At 36.2% G+C, this 27,680-nt stretch overlaps 1 protein-coding gene across 3 annotated transcripts in view; it reads right to left on the bottom strand.

The window, feature by feature from the left end:
- The window catches only part of eys (eyes shut homolog), a 175,276-nt gene that overhangs the window by 129,055 nt on the left and 18,541 nt on the right, over positions 1-27,680 (bottom strand). For all 3 annotated transcript variants that reach the window (XM_017309078.1, XM_017309076.1, XM_008429846.1), the window contains exons 7-13: positions 26,677-26,836; positions 19,883-19,987; positions 10,613-10,752; positions 8,186-8,349; positions 7,779-8,032; positions 5,160-5,264; positions 1,462-1,584 (exon numbers count right to left, since the gene is read on the bottom strand). In XM_017309078.1, the coding sequence (XP_017164567.1) occupies positions 1,462-1,584; positions 5,160-5,264; positions 7,779-8,032; positions 8,186-8,349; positions 10,613-10,752; positions 19,883-19,987; positions 26,677-26,836 (1,051 nt within the window). The remainder of the gene's footprint in view (positions 1-1,461; positions 1,585-5,159; positions 5,265-7,778; positions 8,033-8,185; positions 8,350-10,612; positions 10,753-19,882; positions 19,988-26,676; positions 26,837-27,680) is intronic.

Below are 27,680 nucleotides of genomic sequence, written 5' to 3' on the forward strand. Positions count from 1 at the left end.
TCAATTATTAACAATACAAAGGTGAGAAAAATAAATGAGTAATCAGAACCCAAGTCAATAATTCATGAGTCACATTTGACTGAAATTGCAGCTGCATTTCTTTCAGAGTACGTCTCTACCTGCTTTGCATATTTAGAGAGACACATTTTTGCATCTTCAAAGGAAAGTGGTTCAAGTTGAGTAAGACTGGAAAAAGTTAGTCTGTATCAAACTGTGCTACAATTTAAGTCTCAATTGAACTTAGTTCTGGGATTTTACTGCACCACTCTAACACCTAAATATATTTTGCTCTTAACTCTTAAAGGGTCAATATTTAAGGTTGTTGCCCTGACATAAGGTCTGCAATCTCAAGTCTTTTGAAGAATTGAAGAGGTCTTTCTCCAGGATTGGCCTGAAAAGTGGTCCATCCATTACATTAACTTTAACTACTTTTCTCTTTATCCTCTGAATAAAAGTATCCCCAAAGCATGATGCTGCCATCACCAATGGTGAGTACCGTGTCCCCTGAGAAATGCATTTATTGTACTTAATGGAAAAAAAAATTAAAAACCACATCTCTTGTTCCTTCCACTTCACTATTATGCATTCTACCCAGTCTAAATATTTTTATACAGCATATAGAATAAAAACAAAACTTAGGACCAGCTAGCTGCAATTTAGACAGACAAGGATTAAAGTTGATAATCCGGATGCCAAGGCCGCTGACAAGAGACATCTAAACAAGACAGCAATTGAAAGTTTACCCTTGAGAAGTGATCTGGGAAATGCAGCATAGTGGAGGTTGCTTTCATTTACATAAGAAATCACTCACAATCCTTCATTCTGACATATGCCAAGCATAAATGCAACAGGAGTAATGATGTTACAGTTATTGATTGCATTACATGAACTTCTATGCAATAGCCATCCGTTTGAAAAGAGAGTCTCTAGCTGTTCCAGAGTGAATTATGCTTGGCGTGGTAGGAAAAATGTTTTTAGTTCCAGCAGGCTGACAGCATCCAGAAATGAGCGCCATGATTCCCGGTGCATGTGGACGTAGTTCAACATGAAGGGCTCCTTTTATCATGGAGTCTAGACACTCTGCAAAGCTTCATTCAAGTCTAACCCACTCACTTCTGAATACTTTCTTTCGGCAACTGATGAGACTCATCCTCTCTGAAAGAAATTAAAACACACCTGTCCGAATGCAACTGCTTATACAGAGAATTATAATTTTTTGTGAATCGGCAGTTTTTTTGTTCTACAAAGAGTGAATTATAGAATCTTGTGAAAACAATGAAAAAATGTTGCCAAATTAATACTCCCTGAAGCTACCGTTTGTCCTTTAGATCACCTTATCTTTTCAGTACAGTCAAGTCATCTTTGTCAAGCCTTCAGAGATCAAAAATACACACACTCACCACATGACTCTACAACACACTCTCCCTCTCACTATTCACCCCTGTTAAAGGTCTCACTCACCTTTTTCACATGTGCAAGAGACATTCTGCCCATCCCGGCTCTCGCTGCATATTAATGTGTGTTCGCTGCATAGTCCAAATGAGCAAAGGTCAATATCCACAGAGCAATCTTTTCCTTTAAACCCTGGAAGCATAGATATAAAAAATATCATGTTAAGACGTGAGAATCAACCCCAGGTAAAGTGAATTAATAAACATTAAAAAAAAAACATATAGACCAGCAGCTCATCTTCATAGTTGTATGGCTTTATCTATTCTCAGCAGATTAATAGTATTGATTCCTTCCTTTTTCAATCCACCTGCTATGCAGTATGCCAGTTGAGTAAAATCATTGACAACAGCTCACCATATCAGACTGATCTACATCAAATTTATCTAGCACACAGGCTGCACGTCTGCATGTCACCAACTGATCCCAACGTCAATATCTAAAGTTATAAATAAAGCACAGAGACAGAATGATTGATCATTAATCTAACTTAAATAGACTACTCTGGTTTGTTTTACGTATTTGAATTTAAAATCGCAATATAGAATCTTTACACAGACAGCACTACATCAATGTATATTGTGTTTTTATTCAAGTGAGTAAATTATCTGCAATTTTAAATAGTGACAAACCCAAATAATTTTGTTTTGGGATAAATTACACATTGGGTGCTATTGTTATTGAATTGGGAGAATTTAACATGTAGTTTGTTCATGTTTTTGTCGTAGTTTTAAAAGATCAAATTGTTTTAATTGTAGCCTTGAAGACAAATCAACATTGGCTAAAATTGAAATGAGCAGTTTACAAAAGCAAAAATCCTAATTCAGACAAAAGAAAATCTGCTTGATGAGCTCTAACTAAAATGAATGATTCTAACAGCTAAAGTCAACATAAATCTATACAAATCAGATGGACGAAAACCTCATGAAGTACATATGTGCAATGTTGGGCTCCCTAGCTGTCAAGAGACTTCATATGACTTCTTACATCCAGGACTTGAACAGCTCTAATGTCAAGAAAAGGAAAATGGCAGCTAACATCTCTGCAGACCCCACACATCTTGGACACACACTGTTTAGACCTTTACCTTCGGGGTGGTGCTACAGAGTGCAATTTGCAAAAATCAGCTGCCACTGTCTCGCTGATAAACACAATGAACACCTTACAGACAGAATAGTTAGATACTCTGCTGTGAAACAAAATAAGAATATTTGCAATGCCACAACAATCTTTTTTTTTTATTTCTTTATGTATGAAAGTGGCTGGAAATATGTACAATACATATTGTTCCCTTATTCTCATTTTACTTCCTCTAAAGTTTGTGCATTATTACTTTTGCTTGCATGCTGTGAGTGCTTGAAAACTGGAGTCCATTTAAAAAGAAAACTGTTGCAATAAGTTATGGGTACATTTATCTTTAAGTTAGCTTAGTATTTATCACATTGGAACCCAAGTCCAGAGGAGCTTACTTTACATCATCACATCTATCTAGATGTTTGATGACCTTCCAGTTACCCTTTTCCCATTAGATTATGTGTTGCCTTGACTAGTTAATGGACAGCTATTGCCTCCAACAGGGTGTTTCAGAAGTGTTTAATAACCAATTGTGCATGCAATTCACTTTGAGGTTAATGTTGCATGAAGGAATGTCACTTTTACAGTGTCACCATCTCCAAATGGGACCTCCCTTCTCTATCAGACAGCTGCTAGTGGTTTAGTGCAAAAGAGAAGGAGGTTCGAAATAAGAATTGCCCTTTTGACTTTTTCAGCAAATTCAGATTGCTGCCAGATATGAAGTTTGATTTATTTAAATGGTTTAAAGGCCTGGTGTTAATTTGAAAGCTGAATTCAGATCGGAGTACTGATACTGCCAGACAAGCTTGTTTTTTGAGACCATATCCTGCTACAATATACTCATTTTTGATCATTTTATTTCTTACCTAGAGCATATTACCAAATTTGGCTGATACAACTATATACTGCCTTATTAGCTAACTTGTTAAATTAGCTAATTGTGTTAACTAAAATAATTAGTTCACACAAACAGAAAAACATACTGCAGTAAGTCATTGCATTTAGCCATCTAGACAATCTGCTGAAATTCAAAGCAAGCGATAGACTGGGGAAGAAATGGAGTTTAACTAACTTTGAACATGGAAGGTGCTTATTGTCACCTGGATTGGTGTTAAGTTTAAAAAAATATCCTGATCCTTTCTCAAGTTTACAGGGAATGGTCTAACAGAGAAAAAAAATCTACAGTTTTAAGAACAAAAGTTGATGTGAGATGCCAGAAGAAAATGGTCAGAATGATTCCAAATTATAGCAAGAAAACAGCAGCTTCAATTAACCACCATTTACAACCACAGTATGTAGAATATCATCTCTGAATGTGCAACATCTTTATTATATGACTTGTGCTTTTGTCAAAAATAATACTAAATAATAAATAAATACTAACAAACAAGATTCCCAATTAATACACTGGTGGAAGAGGAATTTACAATTTTGACACTAAAGTACAAATTAAGAAATTGAGATGGACAATCTTTGTTGAACTCCTGTGGGAAATGTGTTGGTGTCTGATAAAGTTGCAAAGGAAATGATTAAAAGAGAAAAAAATAATTAGTGAAAAAAAAATACAAATGATGAAAATACATAAATAGCAGAATACTGAAAAAAAAAGTTGTTTTTTTTCTGTCCGTCTCATTCTGTGTATGTTTTGCAGGGAGAAGTGTGTAAACCTGGCAGAGCATTTATCTAATTGGATTTCTGAAAAGGACAAAGGAGATCAAAAACACCTGTTTATAAATCTGTCACTGAAATTAAAACAGTAATGGGAGCTTTGCTCACACATTGGTGTTCTGTTTCTGCCAAAATCTAATTTAAACAAGAGGCAGAAAATACTGAAAGTAGATTAGTTACTGGGGTCCTGAGATGCATTTTACGTTTTCTAAAAACTAAAAAAAAAAAAAAAACCTGTGTAGCAGGAGCTGCATACTGTAAGAACATTGTTTATCGATAATCAAAAAAAGAGAGAGAAAAAAAAGTCAACTTAGTCTAGTTAATAACACAATGCACAAAACCTTGATTTAAACAAATCTTCAAAATCTTGAAACTAATTATCACACCCCAGAATAGACAGTGGTTCTCAGATCATTGTTTCTGAATTCTGAGTCTTGCTGTTTGCAACATATTGTGACACCACATATACAGCAGCATATGGATTGGCCATTGCAGCATGACATGTTCAATCCAGTAGTCATCAAATATTTTATTACGATAAGTTAAAATAAAACCAGATCCACACAAAGAAAAGCAACACCTCCCTTTGTCATAGCCCATATATATAGACCGTGTCTGAAGTCGGTGTTTTAAACAAACGGTAAACACGGACATTGATTCTTACTTTTATTCCAAGAGTTTTTCTTTCTATCTGCAATCTGTAATAAAGATTTATTGCTTCTATTTTCCTTACATGGAGCTCTACTAAAAGCTTGCATTCAAACTGAAAAGACCAGACTAAACGATCCATTGTTTCTTTGCTATATTTGGAAGTGCATTCTTGACAAAACGCGAAACACTATCAAAGAAAACAAACAATTTGTAATAGGAATAAACCTTTCATGTATTCCCGAGGTACAGTCACTGATAATTAATAGCGGAGTATTTTTGTAAACATCCTCAATAATGCACAAGTGCGCGCTACTTACCAAGAGGACAGTGACAAATGTAGTCATTTATCAGATCCACACATGAGCCTCCATTTAGACAAGGCTGCGACCAACAATCATTTACATTCTGAGAGCACGTCCTTCCTACAGAATAAAGGCAGATAAATTAATAAGCTCTAGTTGATGATCAAGGAAACACAGCTAAAAGGTGTTGTGGAGGAACTTATTTCCCTGTTGCTGCTTTGGAAATTAAAAAAAAGTTGTTCTGTTTCCAGAACTACAATATTCAGAAAACCTACAAGAAAAAAAAAGATAATTTCACCCACAAAATGAACTGAAGGAGAACAGCTGATCAACTCTGATCGCACTGAATTGAAATCTAGTTAAATGATTATGTATTCATTATGCTGAAGCGTATGCATGTATGTATGCATAAGTGGTGCAACCTCAGTTTTAGTATCCTCGAGGCAAACGTTTGATATGGAATAGATTAATGATTTCGCTAACAAAATTTAAAGCTCCACCAGCTTTGGCCTCTAGCAGTATTTCAGAACTCTTGGTTCTCTTTGAGCCATGGGGCGCTGCTTTTCTGTCTGCAATCTTAACTGGAGCAAAGGTGGCATTTTTGCCAATATGACCCTTTATATTGGATGAAAATACATGTAACTAACCTTGGGTCGACTACTAGCCACATTCAATGGAACTCCCGATAAACATGCACACAGAGCATTGAAAGTTATTGTAGCTGCATAATCTCACATTTTAAAAAAATCAGAAAAATCCAAGTACACAGGGTCATAGTGGCAAAATGCCAATACCCTTGGGTGAATTTATTCAAAAGTTCAATGTTAAGAAGTACATTTTCCGTAGTAAACAAAAGCATTTTTTCTGACATGCATTTTTTTAATGTTGATCAGCCAATGTGCAAAGTAATTAAGACAGTAATGGAGTCAATATAAATCTACAAAGCTCTGCAGCAATGAGTGGCCCCTAGGGTAGTCATGTTACCAGATCTCCATAGCAATCATTAGACTGTATTTACATGCCAACTGGTTATTTGGAAGAGCCTTCTCTGTGTAGCTTTTCTAAATGTAAACATGTGGGTTTTACTACAGCTGGACTGTAACACAAACTATCGGCTTTCAGATGAGACCAAAGCCTTATTTATATCTCCCAGTCAGATCTGCTGTTCGTTCAACCACAAAGCCTGTGTGACGTAAATTTCACCAACTGTGTCGACGCTCTAGGGTCCGCTAGGGGTCTCTGTGGACATGCTGCCCAGATTTCTGTGCAAATGTTGGCACTGCGCCCCGGCAGGGACATTAGTAGTTCCAGTCCGAACACACAGCAGATAAAGAAAGCGACAGGTCAGATCATGAGGAGAAGTAGGATAAACAAAAACAAAGCTTGTTTTAAAGAAACTGAGTGGGGGGTGGGAGAGCTGCATTTTTCTCATTGTGGGTTTATTTCTAGGACAACTGGAATACAAAAACTACATTGATAATCTTGTGAGAAATCAATTTCATCTTTCTTTTTGTTTGTTTTTTTTCCCCCCTCCTCTTCTTCTCTGAGATGAATCAGTATAAAGCATTGCATTATCGCCCCGCAACATGCCACCAAGATCCAAGAGATTCACATACCAAAAAGGGAGATTTGTCAAGCCCTTTGGACTGTTTGGCAATAAAGCCATTTGGCAAGAAACATTTCTCTTGGGATTAGTATCACAAAAAATGATATATGGAAAACTACTTCATGTCTACTGTTAATTATGTTGGCTCTGTTTCTCTTCCAATATCACTGGGTACCATAGTAACATGACCTCTCTGGAAAAATAAATAAATAAATAAATAAATAAATAAATAAATAAATAAATAAATAAATAAATAAAAAACTGATTTTGAATAAAGCATGTGGTTCAGTCTCCCAGTAAGCTGAACATGGGTCACCTTTGGGTCTTTTAGTAAGCTAATTATCCAAAATATATGCAAAAACAACAGAAATGGTTCAGCGGACACAAAATTTGCCATCTTCCATTGCAATTTCAGTCCCCAAGCTTAGATTCCAAGGAACAAGCTGAAAAAAACAAAAGTGAAGGCCAATGACTCAGGATGATCTATAGAGGAATCAATGATAAATTATTAAAGATCTATGTATTCTTCAACTTTTGCTATTGAATGGGAATAAGTGCTGTCCTTTTAGCAAATGGGCCTACTTTTATTCCTTGTTTGTCAGGAGGGACAAAAGCAATTAATTATTAAAGACTTTTACATCACAAAATAAATGTATTCACATTAGAAAATATATATTTCAGTGAAATATTATGGAAATACAAAAATTTTTTAAATAAAATTAGCCAGAAAACATTAGGAAATTAGGATTATCAAAGAAGAAATTGTAAGGTCAGATAAAATATCAAAATTCCCAAATTTAATTGGTTAAATTCTTTACTTTACTTATTACTTGTATATGTGGGATTGTATTTAGAAATACATTTAGCATGTTTTATACTGGTGAATTTTGCCAAATACTGAACATTTGTTTTAAAAGTTTCGTTTTTAGCTTAACAACGAAGGCTACACAACAAAGCCCGACACTTCAGCTAGCAGCTGTATTAATAGCTGCAAAATGGGCTCAGATTCATATCAGATGGTCTCATACCCTCAAACCCCGGGGGACAGTGGCACCGATAATCACTGATTAGGTCCTCACAGGTGGCGCCGTTAGAGCAGGGGAAGCTGTTGCACTCATTTGCTTCCACATCACACAGCGGCCCCTCATATCCCAGCATGCATCGGCAGGTGAAGTTATACCGCTGGTCCAGGCAAACACCATGTTCAGAGCAGCGACTGTCGACACAGTAATCAATGTCCTGCTCACAGTAGACCCCTGTGTATCCACTGGGACAAAGGCAACTGGAAACAGATTAAAGAGAATTTCTTAATAGCAGAGTGAGCTAGAAGATTTCTCTCAACCCTAAAGGGAGCGCAGTAAATGTCACAGCTTTTAAAATCATTGACATTCTGGTGCCAGAATGACCCGGAGACAATCAAGACTCGGAAACTTACCTGTAACCATCAATCTCGTCCACACAAGTGGCTCCATTTTGACACCAGTGTTGGACACAATCGTTGACATTTATGCGGCAGTTCTGACCAGACCAACCATGTGCACAGATGCACATGTAGCTGCTGGCATTATTCAGCACACAGCGGCCTCCATGGGCACACGGCTGTTGATAAAAGATGAATTAATCAAGCACATGTGTCATTAAATCATAGATGCAAATGAAAGCTTTCCTTCTTTCTTTTTTTTACATTAATGTCACAGATTGAACTGAGCTCATTCTGGTCAGAATCATAAGCTATTTTTCACAAAGAAAAACCTAATCATTTCTTGCTCCTGGCTCAGTGAAAATGAGCTTCATTACAGCCACATGACACACTCATGAATACTGATTCCCGCTTTATATAGGGCTTCACTCTGTATTCCAGGTGGCATCTACATCATGTCCTACAAGACAAGATCAATGGTCATTGAGAGCTAAAGCTCCTGAGAGCTCCTTGTAACAAAGCAGACATGAGGTTAGGAGCTGCATTTATGGACAGGGGAAACAAAGGGGCAAAGGAAGAAGAGCCTTATGGGACACGGTTTTAATACAGTCATCATGGCCTATGATGTACAAGAGCCTATGATGTACAAGAGCCAAGGCAAGCCTTGCTCCACAGCAGGTGACCATCCCCATCTGTCCTTTGGAATAGTTCATCTGCTGAAGAGAGACTTTTTATTGATGCAAATGATCAGTTCAGTAACTAACACACAACAAAGCATCACATGCAAAAATGCATGTGATGCTGTCAATATTCTACGGCACTCATTCAAATAAAGTAATAGAGAGTAAAGCTCCATCCATTATACAGATACAGTGTAAACATCCTGGCAATTACACAAGTCAAGCTTGGTCTTTTTTTAAGATTGTCTAAAAAAAATGTGCCATCATTTTGATCTGAAAATGAAATGTTAAGAAATTTTAAGATCGGAAATAACAATCAAAGTTAAATGTGTTTTAAGACTTAGTTCAGAGGTTCAAGATTATGTGTGAGTTTTTAGGTTTCAGTCAGTAGAATATAAAGACATTTCCTAATTATTTAGTTATGAAATGAAATGTTGATCCTTTGTCAAATGACTCAGTTAATAATTACAGTAATAGTTAATTACAGAATGTGTTGTTAATTGTTGATAAAACTGTTATCTAAGATATTTAGATAAAAAATTTCATGGTGTCACTGTTCTTCAGAAAACAGTAGTATTGAAGCTGTATTAATGGAATCACACATAAATATGTAAAATGTGAGGTAAATTACATTAAAAAAAAGGGTTCTGATTTTACTTTTTCAATTGATCAGAATCACATACATATATTTGTGGACTAATGTAAAACGTAATAATAAAAATTATTGGAAAATTGTAAGAAATCAGGCAGTAAAATTGTGGTTCTCCACAAGCCTGTTTCATTGCTGAGTACAATTCAGAGATCCTTGTAGGTGGAAGGGTCATCTGTTCTTATAAACATTAGATACAAGTATAAACAGAATATAAATGTCCAGCCATTGATCTAATATAGAAAAAGAGAGCTGTGCTGTGTCCCAAAGATGACAAGTCTTGGTCCAAAATATTGAGACTATTTCAACTCCCAAACAGAAGAAGAAAATCACACTGACGCTAGTAATAATGGCATTGAAAGTGAAAAAAAAAGGCCTGTATCAACATGGGCTGAAACGCCACAAAGCGACAAAGCAGACATTACTCCAAAAGAAAATAAAAAACAGATTACAGTTTGTAAATTCCCTAATGGAAAAACTTTAGTATTTAGTGACATGTCCTGTGGTTTGCTAAAACCAAAACAGAAGTGACCATAATGAACATTGTTGGAGAAAAGAGCGAGAGCTCCATTCCAGCTGTAAAGCACATGAAGGACTGACATTCACAAAAGAGACGGCATCATGTGGAGATGACATTATGTGAAGATATTGAAATAACATCTTGAGCCATCACCCAGGAAGGAACAGCTTTGTCAAAAAAAAAATATTTTAAAAACATATTGGGCAGAAGCATACAATCAAATTACTTACAACACTGCTTATCAAGAAGTTTGCTTTAGAAGTTAAAGATTCATAATTAGGGTTTGTTGTCCATCAAAAAGCCTTGATCGCAATCCTAAAGATAATTTGTGCCCATAGCTGAACGGGCACATAATGAGCATAATGGCCTACAAACCTGACTGCTACAGCAGTTCTGTCAAAAGGAATGGGGGAAAATTCCAGCAAACTATTGCACACATTGGAGGTTAACTCAACCAAATACTAAAGAATGTATGTCTATTTCCAGATCAAAGGAAAGTTAAAAAAAAAAAAGTGAATATAGATCATCTTGCTCGTTATTGTATTTAGTAAATAGAAATAATTTTGGTAAGCCAGACTGACAAAAAACTGTACCTGAAGATTTGTAGGGCAGGGTATACGGCAGGTGTATTCAAGGCCATAAGGAAGGTCCAAACACTGAGTTCTTGAATGACACACAGTGTCTGGTAGGGAACAGGCGTCTATGTCAATTTCGCAATTTTTTCCCTGAAAACCTGCAAGACGAAGATAAAAAAAAAACATGAAATTTTTATGTATGCAATACTTTGCAAGCAAAAATAGATCTGAAATCAGTACCACTAACCCATCTTTAATTCATGTTGATGCACCAGACCTACTCTTCTATATATTTAATAAACAAGGCCAAAACTGGTGCAACAGAGCAGGATTGGCCCCATTTTAAAGCATCTCCCTCCACTCAACCACAGTGCCCCACTGAATTTGTAACTTGCTTCAATTTATCTTGTAATTAAATATTGAAACACTAGTGTTGAGCCTTTTATTTCTTGTTCACCTTCATCATTTTTTCTTAGTCTTATATGTATTTAAAATGAAAGTAGATATTTTTTTATTCTTGCGTAAAAATAACTGCACAAAAGATGGTACATAACAATAACAAGTACTGTTCTCAGGTTGTCTTGCTGCATGACCTACTTTTTCTTAAGTTTCTCTTTACAAACAGATGTCCTGACATTTTCCTTCAGAATTTGGTGTTTTCATTCATAATTCATTGTCCTATTAATTATGGAAACCCATCCTGGCCCAAATGCAACAAAAATAATCTTAAACCATGGCATTATCGCCACCATGTTACAAAGACGAGTGAAGTTTTCAATGCCTTATTTGGAGCATTTTTACGCTTCTCTTTTTAAAATATTCTTTGTACCTCAATAACTTTTATTGTGACTAATAATTTGATAATTCTTCTGTTTTTAATTGGAAAGTTATTTTATTTCAGTATTTCAGTTAAAAAGTGAAAGTAATACATCAATATATTACAAGCTGCTACGTCTGTTAATTTTGATGATTATGGCTTAAAGCCAATGAAAACCCAAGTCAACTCTTAGAAAAGCACAAGATTATAAAAGAGAAATAGAAAAAAGGTTTTAAATCAGAATTATTACACATGGCTTTGTTCTTTTAAATAGTGCAAGGCAATTTGCAGAGATCAAGGAATGTTTAGGCTTTTATATCCAACTGAGATTGTGGAACCAAAGGGCATAGTTTAAATAAAGGAACCAAAGGGCATAGTTTAAATAAAGGTAAAGTTGTGTCCCATGCAGAACATGTTATCATAATCAGATTCTGCTAATCAATGTATTTCTTTGAGGATCTTATGATGTTGTCTCATCTCTGTGCACTTCATATCCCATTAGTTTCCATTACTCCTTACAGTTCATGGTTGTTCCAGGTTTATTACTATTTCCTAAAATAGTGAGTCTATCTCACCATCCCACTCTATTTCAGGATTTTTCTGTTAATCACAAGATGTGACATTAACACATGGAGTTCATGAAAGTAAGAATGATGGATAATCTGAAAGTGGCTGATGCTCTTGAAAGAGATTGGTTAAGATTCACACAATCTTGGCCGCTGCTAGAATCAGCTGGTCAAGAGCCACCACACAAAACCATATTCATAAATATCTCTGTATTAAAATCTCTGTTGATCTTATATAACATTCAAATGTCCTGAGAAACTTAACTTGGACGTTATTTTGCTCTGAGCCATGATCATTAAATCATCAGAAATAACTAGTTGAAATACATGTCCCTACACATAATGAGAATAACTGTAGAATATATGCCTCTCTTTTTTTTATTGCTGAAATGAATTAAGTTTTCAGCTATATTCAACTTTATTGAGATAAACTTGTATGCGACAGTTTTCACTTAAGCAATAAAATGCCCTATAATGAATGCAGAGCAAGCCAACATTGTGTTTTAAATGAGTAAACAGCAGGTACACTGGGGCTTTTTCAGCTTAACAGAGTACATTCAGCAGCAAAGCACATTATGATTCCACCCATGCTTTGTGACATTTCCTTGTACTGTCATACAGACCTGCACTCAAAAAGAAGTACTTTTAAATTACACAGTTGACTCCAATATAAGACACTGCAGATGAGGCATAGAAGCAACAGCTTAGGTTTTCAAAGATAACAGATGAGATTTAGTAGCAACTCTAGAAGACCGAGGCGTACACTGTGGCATTTTCGTACCATGAATCTGTGGCCGCATTTAGTTCCAGTTTGCTCAGGGAGTTAAGGATTCATGATCAGGGATTACAGTAGGCAGTTTTCAGAAGGAGCTCAAAGAAAAAACCCTGGGCTCCAGATACACCAAGAAAGGGAACAGCTTGTGTGAATATCTACTGCAGGTTTAAAACAGTAGATACTGCAAATGTAAGCATTAAATTTAGTATTTAAAAAATCACTAGCATATTCTAAGATATATACAGTGGGGAAATAAGTATTTAATACACAACTTTTTTTTTTCCACAAAGAATGAAAATATGTACTTTTGATCAGAGATATATCTCAACTATGAGAAAAAAAAATCCAAAAGAATCACTGTGTATGATTTTTAAATAATTAATTTCAATTGTATTCCATAAAATAAGAATTTAACCTCCTACCAATCAGCAAGCATTTTGGCTCTCACAGAGCTGTCAGTTTTTCTTTGAGCAGTCCTCCTCTTCTTCACTCATTACCTGTATTAATTGCACCTGTATATGCCTGTATAAAAGTCATGTCCACACATTCAATCAATGACATTCAAACATTGGTAAGACAAAAGAACTATCTCAGAACACCAATCATGGACCTGCACAAGACTGCTTATGGACTACAGGGACAACAGGCAAACAGGTTGGTGAAAAGGCAACAACTGTTTGTTAAATTATTAGAAAATGGAAGCAACTCAAGATGTCTGTCAGTCTCCCTTGGACTGATGCTCCATGAAAGATTTCACCTCACAGATTATCAATGATCATGAGAAAGACAAGGGGTCAGCCTGGAAACTAAACGTATGGACCTAGTCAAAAACCTGAAGAGAGATGGTTCCACAAGTTCAAAGGTTACCATTAATGACGATGCTGTCATGAATTAAAATCCGGGAGCACATGCAAGGTCTTCCTGCTCATGCCAGCATTTGTACAGACTCTCCTGAGGTTTGCCATTGACCATCCGGATGATCCAGAAGAGGTATGGGAGAATGAAGACAAAGGATCAGTGCAAGCCCAAGAGAAGACAGTGTGAACTGGGAAGTATGAGGGTGGAAACTGTGTGTTTTGGGAATGATTTTTGCAAACGGGACATGACAACTGTACTGTATTGAGTAGAGGATGGATGGGGTTATGTATCCTGAGATTATGTGCAATTATCCTTGAAGATGGGTAGTTTCTTTCAAAATTGCAATGATCTGAAAACTAAATTACAGGTAACTCTTCACCAACATATAAGAGCTTATTTTAAGTAAAACATTCCTCAGTATTGATGAGTATGTATGTATTCCATTCACAGATTATTTCCCTTATTACAAGACACTATTCCCACATTACGTATGTAGAAATAGTAAAATGCCAATGGAGCAAGTAATTTTTCATCAATAGAAAGGAAATGTTTATTTAAAACAAGTTTGTATGTCTTGCCAGTGTTGTGGTCAAGACCACCTAACCCGAGACTAAGACAAGACCAAGACTTTTAGGGTCCGAGACCAAGTCGAGACCGAGTCAAGACCAAGACCAGCCGCCCACGCTACATGACTCGATAAAATGGTGAAATATGATCAAAATTGCTTCTCAAATTGATCTGAAAGATCCATATTCCCATAAAAACACCTAGATATTAAATACTTAATAAATTTTACCAAAATTAAAATGAAGTGCTTCCATCTTTGCGCTACAATCTGCGGTGGTCTCGTTGCCATCCCTAAAAAGATAACGCCCTGGGTGTTTGCCCATATTGCTCATGTCAGAAATCATCACTGTCTGCACCATTAAACATAGCAATTACGGTAATGCCCTGACGGTAAATAATGCTCAACTATTAACACTGACCAAGGAGCAATAAAGAAGTAACCAAGTACAAGACGCTCACCGTGACGGTTTTCACCCTCTCTCCCGCTACATGAAGCCAGGTAGTCTGGCAGAAATTACAGCTGCCACTTTGAACGAAAACAATTGTAGAGCAATGTGCATGCCCTACGTGCTCTTCCGTTCTTGTGTTTTATTTATCTGTTAATTTAAAAAATCAATGTACATGATTAAATAAAATAATGATAGCTACTGCAGTGTACGCAGAGTATTACAAGAACAAAGAACAGCTCTCAGTGACACTCCAGTCCTATTTTCTAAGTAAASAGTCGTTCAGAAGAATCGGACTGTTCCTGAATGTCACATCACTACATTGCAGACTTTTGGACACAGCGTTATCCCATATATGCGGCAAGTCAGTCAATACCTCCGCACAATAATCAAGTGCAGCGAGTGGCAACTTTTTTTCCACCTCAAATTCTTATGTGTCTCTGTACAGCTAGCTTTGCTAACATCACGTCAACGGAGCTTACCTTTCTTTGAGCTTCTTTTCTAAGTGACGAAAAAAGTTAGACGTTGTCCCCACCGTCTGTGAAAGTGAAGCGCTGCTGAGTTAGCTCTAGCCATCGGATTTTTTATGATTTATGCAGAGCTATTCTATTACTGACGATTAGACAGACATCTTCTGCCTCTCAGAGAAAACCACTGCGCATGTCTTGGAGCGCCGCACGTGAGTGAAAGGTGGAAAGGTGGAGGGGGAGTAACAAAAACACGTTATTGCTTGGATTTTAATCGGTGCGTTTTGCATCCACTGAAAACAATGATGTTAATAAATAAACTGGACAGTATGCTGTGCACTTAGTGATATGTTCACAGTTGCAGTCTTGAAATAAAATGCTGAGTCCTCAGTGCCCGAGACCGAGACAAGACCGAGACCAAATGCAGTCGAGTCCGAGACGAGATCGAGACCATCTAAAAATGGTCTCGAGACCGGTATCGAGACCAAGACCAATCTCGAGTACTACAACACTGTGTCTTGCTGAAAAGTTAATTATAAGTTAGTCTTATTTCAAGTGTAGTAAGATTGTTGCAGTAGAAACTAGATAAAAAATTATTTTTTGGTGTTAGATTTTGTGTTTTTGCAGTGTGTTTGTTAATCATGTTATCATACAAAAGCTCTTGCACTGCTGTTTTGCTGAAATGGGTTAGACAAATAGACCTATTCCATGCAATAAAATTAAAAGGAAATATAAAATTCTTAAATGCAGATTTCAGCGTGGGTTTTTTTGGTCTTTTTTCTTTCGGAGTCCATCTTACAGTTGAGGTGTACAATGAAAATTACATACCTCTCCATTCTTTGTAAGTGGATAAACTTAAATCATTGATGTATCAATTAATTTTCCCACTATATGTATGTATACACATATTCATGCATATATGCATGTATCCACACACAGACACACACATTCGGTATATTATCCAGTACGGTCCTGATCGAAGGCGTGAGCAGGTGAAGTGGGGGTTGGGAACACAAAAAGCTGCTTGGCCTTCTGGTGTCTTGTGGGTCTGATTCAACTTGACATCTGTGATGGGAGGATCTCCCACAAAAACCCAAATGAAAAACCCAAAAGCCCACCTTGATCGTCGGAGCCAGGTTTCCACAGAGATGCTCACTCACAAAGAACAAGTCAAAGTCACAGCAAACTGGATATTTTAAAAGCACATAAACACAAATGTATATAGCTTAATTTTACTTGTTGACCAGATAAAGCATTTTTGGGGGGGTGGGGGAGAAATCACAAACATTAATTTTCTTTTAAACAGTCAATTTTAAAATTAACCTTCAATGACTGTATAGACTGCTAGTCAAGCAGGTTTGGCCTCGAACCAGCTTGCTATGAAAATAGTTTGCCAAGTTTATTTGTGTCAGCAAAGTTAACCTCCTGAAACCTGTGTGAAAAAAAATTCAGACATGCCATGTAAGTGAACTGGAAACTCTAAAGTCCCTGGAGCTATGACTTTGTTTTTTCTTACTGTGTGTAAGTGCTGACATCATCTTGTCCAAGCTGCGTCTTTTAACTTGGCACATCCTTATATAAGTTTACCCATGTGAAACTGTGACATGCTGTTGTTCTGATTGCATTGGACAACCAGGGCAAAATGTGGTGTTATCTCTGTATGCTTATCATTGCACTGTCAGAAACTGAAAAACCCAATTCCATAAGCATATTTGTTGTTAATATGAACAGAATTGGGCTGCGATGATAAGTCCTCATGCAGCTCTCGATAACCCTGAACCACATAAACCATTCAAGTACACTTCAAGTTATCATAAGCAGTCTTTCAAACTAAATAGAACTGCAGGCACTGCAAGGGCAGCTCATGGGTTTATGAAAACGCACAGTACAGCAAATAATTAACAAAATGTGACAAAGTTGCTTTCAAAATAAGGAAAATCCAATTATACTAACCAGATCAATCACTGTTTTGATTAGAAATTCTGTTTCTATGTGGCAAAAAGCACATTACTTTACCACAATGATGAATGGTTGTTGTTGAAGGGGATTTAATAGAAACCCAACCGAGCTAATAGTCATGAATGAACCTGGCAACACAAAAAGCTGCTTGGCCTTCTGGTGTCTTGTGGGTCTGATTCAACTTGACATCTGTGATGGGTGGATCTCCCTCAAAAATCCAAATGAGGGAGATCATTTGGGTCTCCCTCATGATCTGCTTTAAATTTTCAGTGATTTAAAGCATCCCTGAAAAAGATGCTTTAAAAGCAGGGTGGAGTTCAGTTGATGGGGTCACTCATTCTGTGAAAAAAACAGGTATTAAATAGGTGCCTCTTATTTGCAGACAAAGACAGTTAATGTTCCCCCTCATAAAATCTGAATAAAATGAGTTGTTCCAGACCCATTTCAACAAGTGGAGAAAATGATACACTGTCCTGCTCAAATGCTTCAAAATGGAAACATAAGGAGGAAATATGAGGAGGGAAAATGGAAAACTATAATTTCAGTGGAACAAAGTATACTTAATATGGCAAAAATTAGCAAATGATCAGCTCCAAGAAGGGTTACTATTTTCTGTTAGTACAGTAACAACTGGAAGATTTCACCGAAAAATATTGCCGGAAGAGGTTGCCAAAAAAGCACGTTGACTGACCAAAAGTAAAATAGTTTAATATTTTAAGGACTGATGAAAGTAAAGTTGTTATTTTTTAACATTTATTGTGAAGAATGGTGGCTTGATATTATGCTATGGGGATGTTTTTCATAATAAACTGTGCCAATGTATCTCATGCAAGCGATCATTGACGAGTTTGTATGCAAGAGAATACTTGAAAAGGTCACAGTATGCCATGCATAAGAGGGAAATATATTGTTTTTCTTCACTTTCTCTTAATAATAGTAATAACACATTTGTAACATTTTTATTTCAGTTTTCAATTGGATTTAAATGTGCAATGTACCCGATGAACTGCGTACATGGAGAACTTTATCTATATTTACTCTTTTAATAACCATTTTGCAGCACTAGCGGCTTTTTAAATTGGAAATGAGAAAGAAGAAAATAAGGGAAGACCTGGAGGGAAGGTTTTGAATTAAAATTTAGCCAGCTGTATAAACGACACATATCTTCTCTTGATCTATCATTAAATGCCATCCCTTTACTCACTTTTTTTTTCCAACACACTGCTATCATTTTATTCACAAGTGCATGACATCCACATTGAAATTTATTGTTTAACTTCACAAGTGTGAGGACAGTTTTACTACCATCAGTGTTTAGTTTTTTTTTCCGCAAACCAAGATCAAAAACAAATAAAAGTAGGAAACTCTTGAGTGAAGATCTTCTGGGTTTTTGGTTTATATGTAAAGTAATGTTCCAACTCATTGGACATGGGCAGTTTTCTGACTTACTGCTCACTAGCGCCTAAAATGTTCCAGTGCCTTCCATCTGCTTATATTCAAGGAAAGAAAAATGAGACTCGGCCAAGAAATTAAAAAATGAGGTAAAATCCAATTATCCTGAAAGGAACACAGTGCCTTGCAGAGGTATTCATAGCCTTTAACTTCTTCACATTTTTGTTATATTACATAATAAAAAACATGCACAAAGTAGCGAATGATTGAAAAGTAGTAAATTATACTTTTTTTCATTTTTATGTTTGCAGATCTAACATTTCTGGAAGAGTGGAGAGTAGCTATTGCTAAAAAGAGTTTGTAGGAAATCTGGCATTTGGGTTTGCCAGGTTTCATGTTGGGCAGTGTTTCTTAAACCTGGTCCTCTGCGCCGACTGTCCCACATGTTTTAGGTGGGTTCCATTGGGCCCTGAGGACCAGAGTGGGAAAGCACTGATGTAGGGGACACAGTAAACACATGGAAGAAGTTCTGGTTAGATAAGACCAAAATTTTACTTTCTATCTTGAGTGCAAAAACACTGATAGAAAGCAAACGCATCACCTTGATGAAACCAGAACCATCCCTTTTCTCACCCACAGTGGAGGCAGCATCATGCTGCTGGAGGGATTTTTTTTTTTTTTTTTTTTTGCAGGGAAAAAAACCTGTTAAGAGTTTATAAGAACATGGATGCTAAATACGGGCCAATACATGACAAAAATTGTTAGAGGCTTCAAAAATTACTGACATTTTGCTGAGGATTTATGTCCATTGGGATAACGCCTCTTCACATACAGCCAGAGAAACATTGACATTACAATCAAAGTATAGTCAAATGGCCCAGTCAGCTAAAACATAAATCCAGTTTTGAATATGTGATCAAACTATACAAATGCTTTCCATCCAATGCTACTCTACATTGAAGATTGAGTAAAAATGTACGTTTCTAGATGTGCATAGCTTGCAGCAAACACCCCAAAAGATGTGAAGCTATAGCTGCAGCACAATATTTTAAAGTAGCAACTATATGGGTACAGCACTCATTAATCTTTTTAGTTGTTAAAATTAGAAAATTATAACTATCCCTTATTGTTTGAAGTGTTTGGCTATATTTTAAGATCCAATCAAAAAAGAAAAAAACATAAAAACAGAAGTTGGACTAAATGGGATGCAAGTAAGTGTAAAGACTAATATGAATTAAATTGAACTCTGTGCACACTTAGGATTCTGCTGGCAAAAACAAATCACCTCTGGTTCTCAATCTATAGTGAGGTAGCCAGAAGGGCCCTGGATGAGGATCTTAGCCCAAATTAACAGCAGACGTGTTTAAATACTACTGCTGCCAAGGATAATATAATCTGAATGTTACTGCAACACTCCCAATGTGAAGATAGCTCGGCATACCTGTAGGGCATTGACATATATAGTCTCCAAGCAAATCAGAACAGTTGCCATTGTGCTGACATGGGTTGGAATCACACTCGTTGATCTCGGTCTCACACGCTGCTCCTGGGAAGAGAGATTCAAACATTATGCTCACCGCTGCAATAATATTTTATCACTGTATTTACACAAAGCAGAACTAGTTGTCTTTATATTGCCTAAAAATAATAAGATTAAAATCAGCTCCAAGAACATTATTCACCTATACTCAGGAACAAAAACTGAATTATTGTGGTAATAAAAGATTAATTCTGGAATAAATGATTAAGTAAAAAAAGATTGATTGTCATAATGCTTAAGTTCAATTTGTCCATGCATTTGGCATTTGGCCCAAAAGTAAGAACAAACTGCAAGTCTGTTTTAATAGTTTATTGCAACTAAAAGCCAAAATATGCAAGCCAGCATTACTGTCTAATCACTTTGGCAGACACAAACAAATGTGGGTGGCAAATTAATTTATTTTAACCTATGTAAAAAACCCTGTGTGGGCCAGTTTTCTCAGAACGTTCCAGAACAACCCTTATCATGATTATTAGGCTTAAATCTCTGTATTTTATGCAATGTGATTGAAGTTGTAATGCTATAAGTCCATGCTATAACTTAGGACATTCTGAGCCCAAATATGCTGGAGATGTAGACTGCTTAGTCTGCATAAACTACTGCAGCATAAAACCATCTGAATTTATGAAAGTCAACAATATTTTTTTAGTAAAAACAATATAATGCACTCCATAAATGTATCATAATATAAAAAAATGGTGCATAAACATTGGTCTTGTGTTGGATTGTTACATCCATTCAAGAACATTTTTTTAAGAAAAAGAAAATCACTAGGTCCCAATCTAGTTTGACATGAACACCAACTAGATTGACGATCAATTTGCCAAGTGAAACGAACAACGGATCTACATGATGTAGTAGATGTATTTACACCAGGAAATTAGCAAGTTTTTTCTTTTTTTTTTTTTTTTTTAACCGAGCGGTATTATCATGAATGATATAAGGTCCAATCCTAGTTCTTATTCACGTAGCCTGGGGTTAATGACACAAGTGATCCAATCCATATGTCCTTCTGTCAAGTGTTATAACTAAAACCCACTTAACTGCATGAGTACAATTCACCAAGAAACTGTGGGAATTGACTAAATGTGGCTTGTCAATCGGAAAAAGTAAATAAAAAAAGTAATATATCAGCACATACTTGATAAACACAACTTATAATTACAGGATATCGTGCAGATTGCTGAGGCATAATTATCTAATAGACAAAAACTAATATTTTCTTTATAGCAATTATGGAAATAATACAAAGTGAAAAACAGTAATTATGAAAAACATGAGCTAAATTAATGTGTTCATGTATTGCAAAAACAAAGCCATTTAAACTGATTGAGGTAGAGTAATACATCCTTAGATATGCTTAGTGATGAAGTTCATAAGGGTGGTGAGAGTGAAGGGTTAAACTAAATGGGCCTTTCTATGCTGCACGGCTTAAAATACCAAACCTGAGATCCCAAGATGCCAGAAAATGATGAATTCTATCAGTCACTAAGAAAGTGCCATGGTGCAGGAGACAATTTTCCATTACAGAAGTGGCAACAGATTCCAGCTTTGAACAGAGAAGATAAAAAGCGTTGTTCATGTAGTGCTATGTAAGGGCTTATGTGATTGACAACCGAGTGTGTCAGGGCTTACAGTTAGATTGTGAAGCACACTACTAGCCAAAGGTTGAGAGCACTGTATGGATAGGGGAGAGGGGAGTACTGACTTGTTTAAGCAATCCTCAACTAGAATCAAAAGCAGTGTAGATTTCTCTCCACTACATCATTTATGACATACTTTATGTGATATGCAGAAGTTGAATGAAAAACAAAGTGACACAGTAAGGGCTATAAATGGGTTTCAAACACAACGCCCTGCAATACAGCACAAAAATTGAAGAATGAGAGAAATGAAAAGCACTTAATGTCAGGGACTGAATAAAAAAACAGAACCGCTAAATAAATATAAAACACAACTAACCATGGATTTTTCCAAATAGCCATGGATGTCTCATCACAAATCTTCCTCTACATACATTCAGAGTTTCCTAGGCTGGCATGCAAGTCAGCTGCCTGCTTGCTTCTTCTATTCTGGCTTCATTTTGCCACCAGACTCGATTAAAATCTCTCAGACAAATCCAACTTTTCTGACTGTAAGCTTACAGAAAGTGTAAACTGGCCAATGGCCAGTACTTCAAAGTACTTTGTACTACATTCAATCATTCATATTGTTTCGCTCAAGGTGGAAAGCTACAGCTTAGCTACAGCTGCCTGAAAGAAACTAAAGTAATGCAAGTGTTGCTACCACTTAGTTAATGAAGCATAGAATGCCAGTGATGCCAAAATTTCTGTTTTTTTGTCATGGACCAAGAAAAAAAAAAAAAACAATGATTTGTATCAAACTTTAATACTGCTCCATTAAGTCGTATGGAAGCCCTACCTTGTAAAAAATAAATAAATAAAAACATTACTTCTGAGTCAGGCATCCACAAAAATGTTAATTGATGTTTATGTTTTTATTGTTTTTGTTAATCCACACTTAGGTTATGCCGATACGACCGAGCAGGAATGATGGATAGTTTTTATGGTTTTGTCTGCAGTAACACAGGTGAAGCTGCAGGCTGTTGTTAGAAAAAAGAACTTAGTGAAAAAGAGAAGCTTGTAATTTATTGGTTCATCACAGTCGCCTGTGTTCAGATTAGCTTTTACCATTGGGTGGCCAGTCACAACCTTACAGAAAGAAGAGCTCATCAAGTGGGAGGGTGGAGTAAAGCAGCAGCTCCCCTGGATTCAAAGAATTCGGTTGTGGTGGTTTGGGACTCGGATCAGGATGCCTCCACATGCCTGGGGCAGGCCTACAACATGCTGGAAGGGCTACATAGCCTTCCTGGAATGGAAGTGCCCTGGGATCCCCCAGAATGAGTTGTCCATTATTACAGGAGAGAAGAATATCTGGGTTCCCTTCCTGGAACTGCTCTTTCCATGGCAGATCTTGGATATGAGATTAAACGGATGAAAGTCCTGAGAATCCATTATTAGTGTTATTAGTGATAATAAACCATTTCTGTCCTTTTAAAGGCTGTATTAACAGACAGAACAAGACTTAACTGGACCTTTTATGGTAGTCAACAGAGTCTTAATGAAAACTGAGACTTTATTCTGAAATGTGTTGCCAAAATCTCTGACTTATATATAAAATCTACATAAATTAACTTTTTTAATCTGTCCTAATCTTAAATTTCATCCCAGTACCTAATGTTTGCTGATCCACTGAACTCAGTTGTGATGAAAACTAGATTGAAGCTCTATCTAGATTGCTTTGCTCTCTCTGAAGCCAAGTTGTGAAATAAGTTTTTGGTAGATATTAGGCAGGCTACTTATCTTTAAGTCTTTAAAACTCTTAAAATCCTATTTGTTTTCCTCTGGCTTTTGACGACGTGAGTTGAACTTTTATTTGTCAGGTGTTTTTGCTTACCATGCTGGTGTCTTGTTCTCTCTACTTTTTCCTTGTTTCTATAAGTATTTAAGAAAACTTTGTTTCAGATTTGTCGTTTTTGAATGTGCTATTTGAATAAAGATCGATTAGACTATATGGGTGATGTCTGCAATACACTTGTAGCTTTCCTAAAGTAACAAAAAAAAAAATCAAGACATATCTACTTTTACTTTATAGCTGTCTCTAACATCTTAAACGCTTAAAGCGCCACCAGCATTGAAGTATAATTAGGAGTCAGTTTGTAGGAGTACTTGGATTAAAATGCAATCAGCTGCAGGATTTACAAATGTCAAGAAGGCAAGACTACTGGTAACTACGACTCAAGATGAAGAAAAAAATTATATCTCCATAAAGACAACCGGCTTTGGGTTACAGAGTGTGCTTGGCTTGCTTTTTGCAACAGACCTTTGACCTAAAATAGGCAATTTTACTTTTCACCAAAATCTCCATTAGAGGACATGACTTTATTCTACCCTTCTTTACTTGGTTTCAAGCAGCTACAATGTTGTACATGTGAGTCACCAATTGGAATGATTTAGCAACAAAGTATTGCAGATAAAACATTTACAAACACCGTAAGGCATTTGTGTACTTTTATGTCCACCTCAGTGCACTGTTCAGGGGTCAGTTGGGGAACAGATGCCCCTGGACAAGTGGAAAGCTCTTGAGATTACTGTGATTCTTTTTTATTCTTTTTTTTGGTAAAATTTATCAAAATAAATGCTTGAAAAATTGAGCTTGACCTTCGACCTGATAGTTAAAGGGAAGCATGGTTCTTGCTGCATCTCCCTATGGGTGCAATCTACAGTATTAAGGTCTTTGGCTGATCTGTGCAGCAATGTTGAAAAGCAATGTGAGACATGACTGTTATGTATAGTGAGGGATATTTGGTCTGGTTTATTTCACCCAGATAACAGAAATAACTGACTAATAAAATAAATACATTAAACAAGTAGGGTGAAATACTTGTTTCACCCTACTTGTGTTGAATATATGAACACAGTTCATATATTCAAAGAAAGTCCAAAAGAAAATAACCAATAAAACATGATCATGTAGTAACAGATTTTCAAGCCAACAGTTTTCCAAGAATATCTACAGTGAAGTGAAAAAAATTATTTGCCATCTTAATATCACACAATGTCAAGCTAAGCAAAGGGGGAAAAACAAGCTATTTTCAAATGATTAGTGACTTACTGAAAACATTGCTTTCAAAACCAACCTGGCCCATGTGAAAAAGTACTTTCCTCCACATGTTAAATATCAAACTAAATGTGATTAACCACACCTTCCGGTTCAATTTTACTACACAGATTCAGGCCTGATTACTGCCAGGCCGGCAAAATCAAGAAATCACTTAAATAGAACATTGCTGGATGCATGATGTAGACTCAAAGATATAAAAATCACACCAAGCTCCAATCTAAAGGAATTCAAAAACAGATGAGAAACAAAGTAAATGACATTCATCAGTCTGGAAATGATTACAAATCCATGTGTGTAGTGAACCGCAAGAGTCACTAACTACCAAAGTAGATTATGTTAGTGAACCTTCCAAGGACTTTTAACCAAACAGAAATACTCCAATAATCTATCAAAGACCCATCAAGGAGGTCACAAAAAATACCTCCTGGTATTTTTTGCTCATGAGATCCGTCATGAGCATGTCAGAGCTCATTTTCCATAGTAAGGAAAGTGTTCACGATTCAAAAAGAAACTGACCATAAATTGGAGAGTTTAAAGGCACAAACCACAAACACATCTCACATTTCACCCAAAATGTCTTCAGGATCTCCAAGACCTTTGGGAAGATATTTTTGCAAACTGACAAGACAAAAGGGTCTTTTTCATCGGTTGTGAAAAAGAGCACCAAACAGACGATAAAATTACAGTGGTTGTGAAGTGTAATGGTCCGGGGCTGCTATACCCCCGGACCGGGGATTTAAGGACATGGATGACTTGCAGTGATCAAACTATGAATTTTGCTCTCTACCAGAAAATCTTGAAGGAGTGAACCTAAATAAAGTTGATATCCCATAACATTGAGCTAGAATAACCAATTAATGCTTGAAAACCCTTCAATGTGGCTAAATTAAAACATTTCTACAAAGTAGTAAGGGTCAAAATTCCTCCATAAAAATGTCAAAAAACTGACTGGCAACTGAAACGCCACATGTTAGATGACATCTCCAAGGTCTCGGGGGAGATTCCTTTTCACAAAAGGCCAGGGTTGTTCATAAAAAAATAAAAATAAAAACTCAGGTCAATGCTTGTACATTTGACATTTTTGAGCAAATTATTGAATTCCCTGCTGAAATTCAAATTAAATTAAACTAAATTAAATTAAATTAAATTAAAACACTGTGTTTGTGGAGAGCAGAAGACCATCCATGAATCACTGTCACAATGGAGGAGCATAAGCATGAAATGGAATATGCAGTTAAGAACAAGAGTCTCATTGTCTCTTAATGCATTTTATATGTAGTTGGCTCTTGCATAGTAACATCAAGCAAAATGGTATAATTGCCATAATGGCTTTTTGTATGAAAATTCCATGTAGAATGTCTTTTATTCTACATCTAAATGTTCTTCCTTTCTTCCTTTTGTGTGGAATCTTAGCTTCCAGTTATTATTTGGCTTTGGGTGCTTCAGACTGTGCCAATTAGCATCTGTGTTAATTACTTTCACTTCTGTTCAGTTGTAAGGTTTTACATGCAGTCAAGGCATGACAAAAATGCACATTTTGCTCAATGTGTTCAATATCCAAAAACGCATTAAACAAAAAAGATAATGATCGGCTTAAAATGTGTTTGATTAATTTTTTTCTCTTCACGGTTTCTTTACTTTTTTGCAAAGTGGCTTGAGACGACAATTGTTCTGGATTGAATTATTTCTGTAAAAGCATTATGAAGAGTGTTTTATATATAGGAACTGTTTTTGTTTATTTAAACAAAAACTGCAGAAGTGCAGGATGTAATTTGTTGTTTCATCGAGGCTGAAATGATAGTGAAACTGGACCTGAATCAAATATTCGTATTATGCCCTGTAATGTAGACTCTTAGAATTCAAAAACACCTTGCACTATATCATTTTATGACCCATAACAATCCATTTCTACAACAGTTTTTATACATACTGTTAGACCACATTTTCCCAACATTGAGATGCAGAGAAAAACCAAACGTGATACAAAAAGAGATGAGGCTAAGGTATCTCACCTGTGAAAGCAGGAGGGCATTTGCAGTAGTACTCAGGAGGAGATGTTGGCTGACTTGTGGAAATGCATGTGGCTCCATTTAAACAGCTGTCTGGTCGAATCAAGCAGGCATCGCCTACATGCTGGCAAAACTCTCCAATCCACCCCAGGGTACAAACACACTGCAGAAATACTGTATGTTATCCATATACTTAGTAGCATGGTACAGTATACAGTCATCATATAGCAAACACTTACTGAACTGTTTTGCATGTATTAAAGTAATATTTATCTGTATTTTAGCAGAGTAGATGTAAAATTACTCAAGGATTCTGGGGGTTAAAATGGTGAATCTCATTTTAAAATGTCTTGGCTTCTTTCTTTTTTTTTTTTTTTACCTCTAGCATAAATGAATAAAAATGTCTCGCAAATAAAAGCCTCAATTCACTGAAATTACGGAAAGCCCAACATTATATATGCGGCTATATACCTGCCCACGCACATAAATGTATAATCTGCTTGTCTCCTCAAGCTTTTTAGCAGTATCTCACATTGAAGAAGCACGACTTTATGTTTTCATGACAAGGAAAGTGTGATTCCTACAGACTTTGATCACCACATTGCAAAAATTACGGATAGATAATGACAACCGGGAAGAAGTGTTTTCAAACGTTTTGATAAGCTAAATATATAATAATGTTTCCTGTTTTTATCTAAAATACATTAAATTAACTTAATAAGAATGTCATGTTTATTCCACATCTCAACAGTACAAGAACAAAACTTATCTAAATGCAATGCCTTGAAAAAGTATTCAAACCCTTAGAACCTTTTCTAATTTTGTCGATCAAAACTTCAGTATATTTTATCTGAATTTTCCGTGATGCGCTGACACAAAACAGCACAAAATAAAAGACAAGACCAAAATTAAATATTCGGGCCTAAAAGCATATCCCAATGGAGTTAGAACAATGAAATAGCAATAAATAGTTGTTTCATAAATTATTGAGTAAGAGGGCTTAAAAC

Source organism: Poecilia reticulata, linkage group LG15 (genome assembly GCF_000633615.1).
Source record: "Poecilia reticulata strain Guanapo linkage group LG15, Guppy_female_1.0+MT, whole genome shotgun sequence".
Lineage (NCBI taxonomy): Eukaryota > Metazoa > Chordata > Actinopteri > Cyprinodontiformes > Poeciliidae > Poecilia > Poecilia reticulata.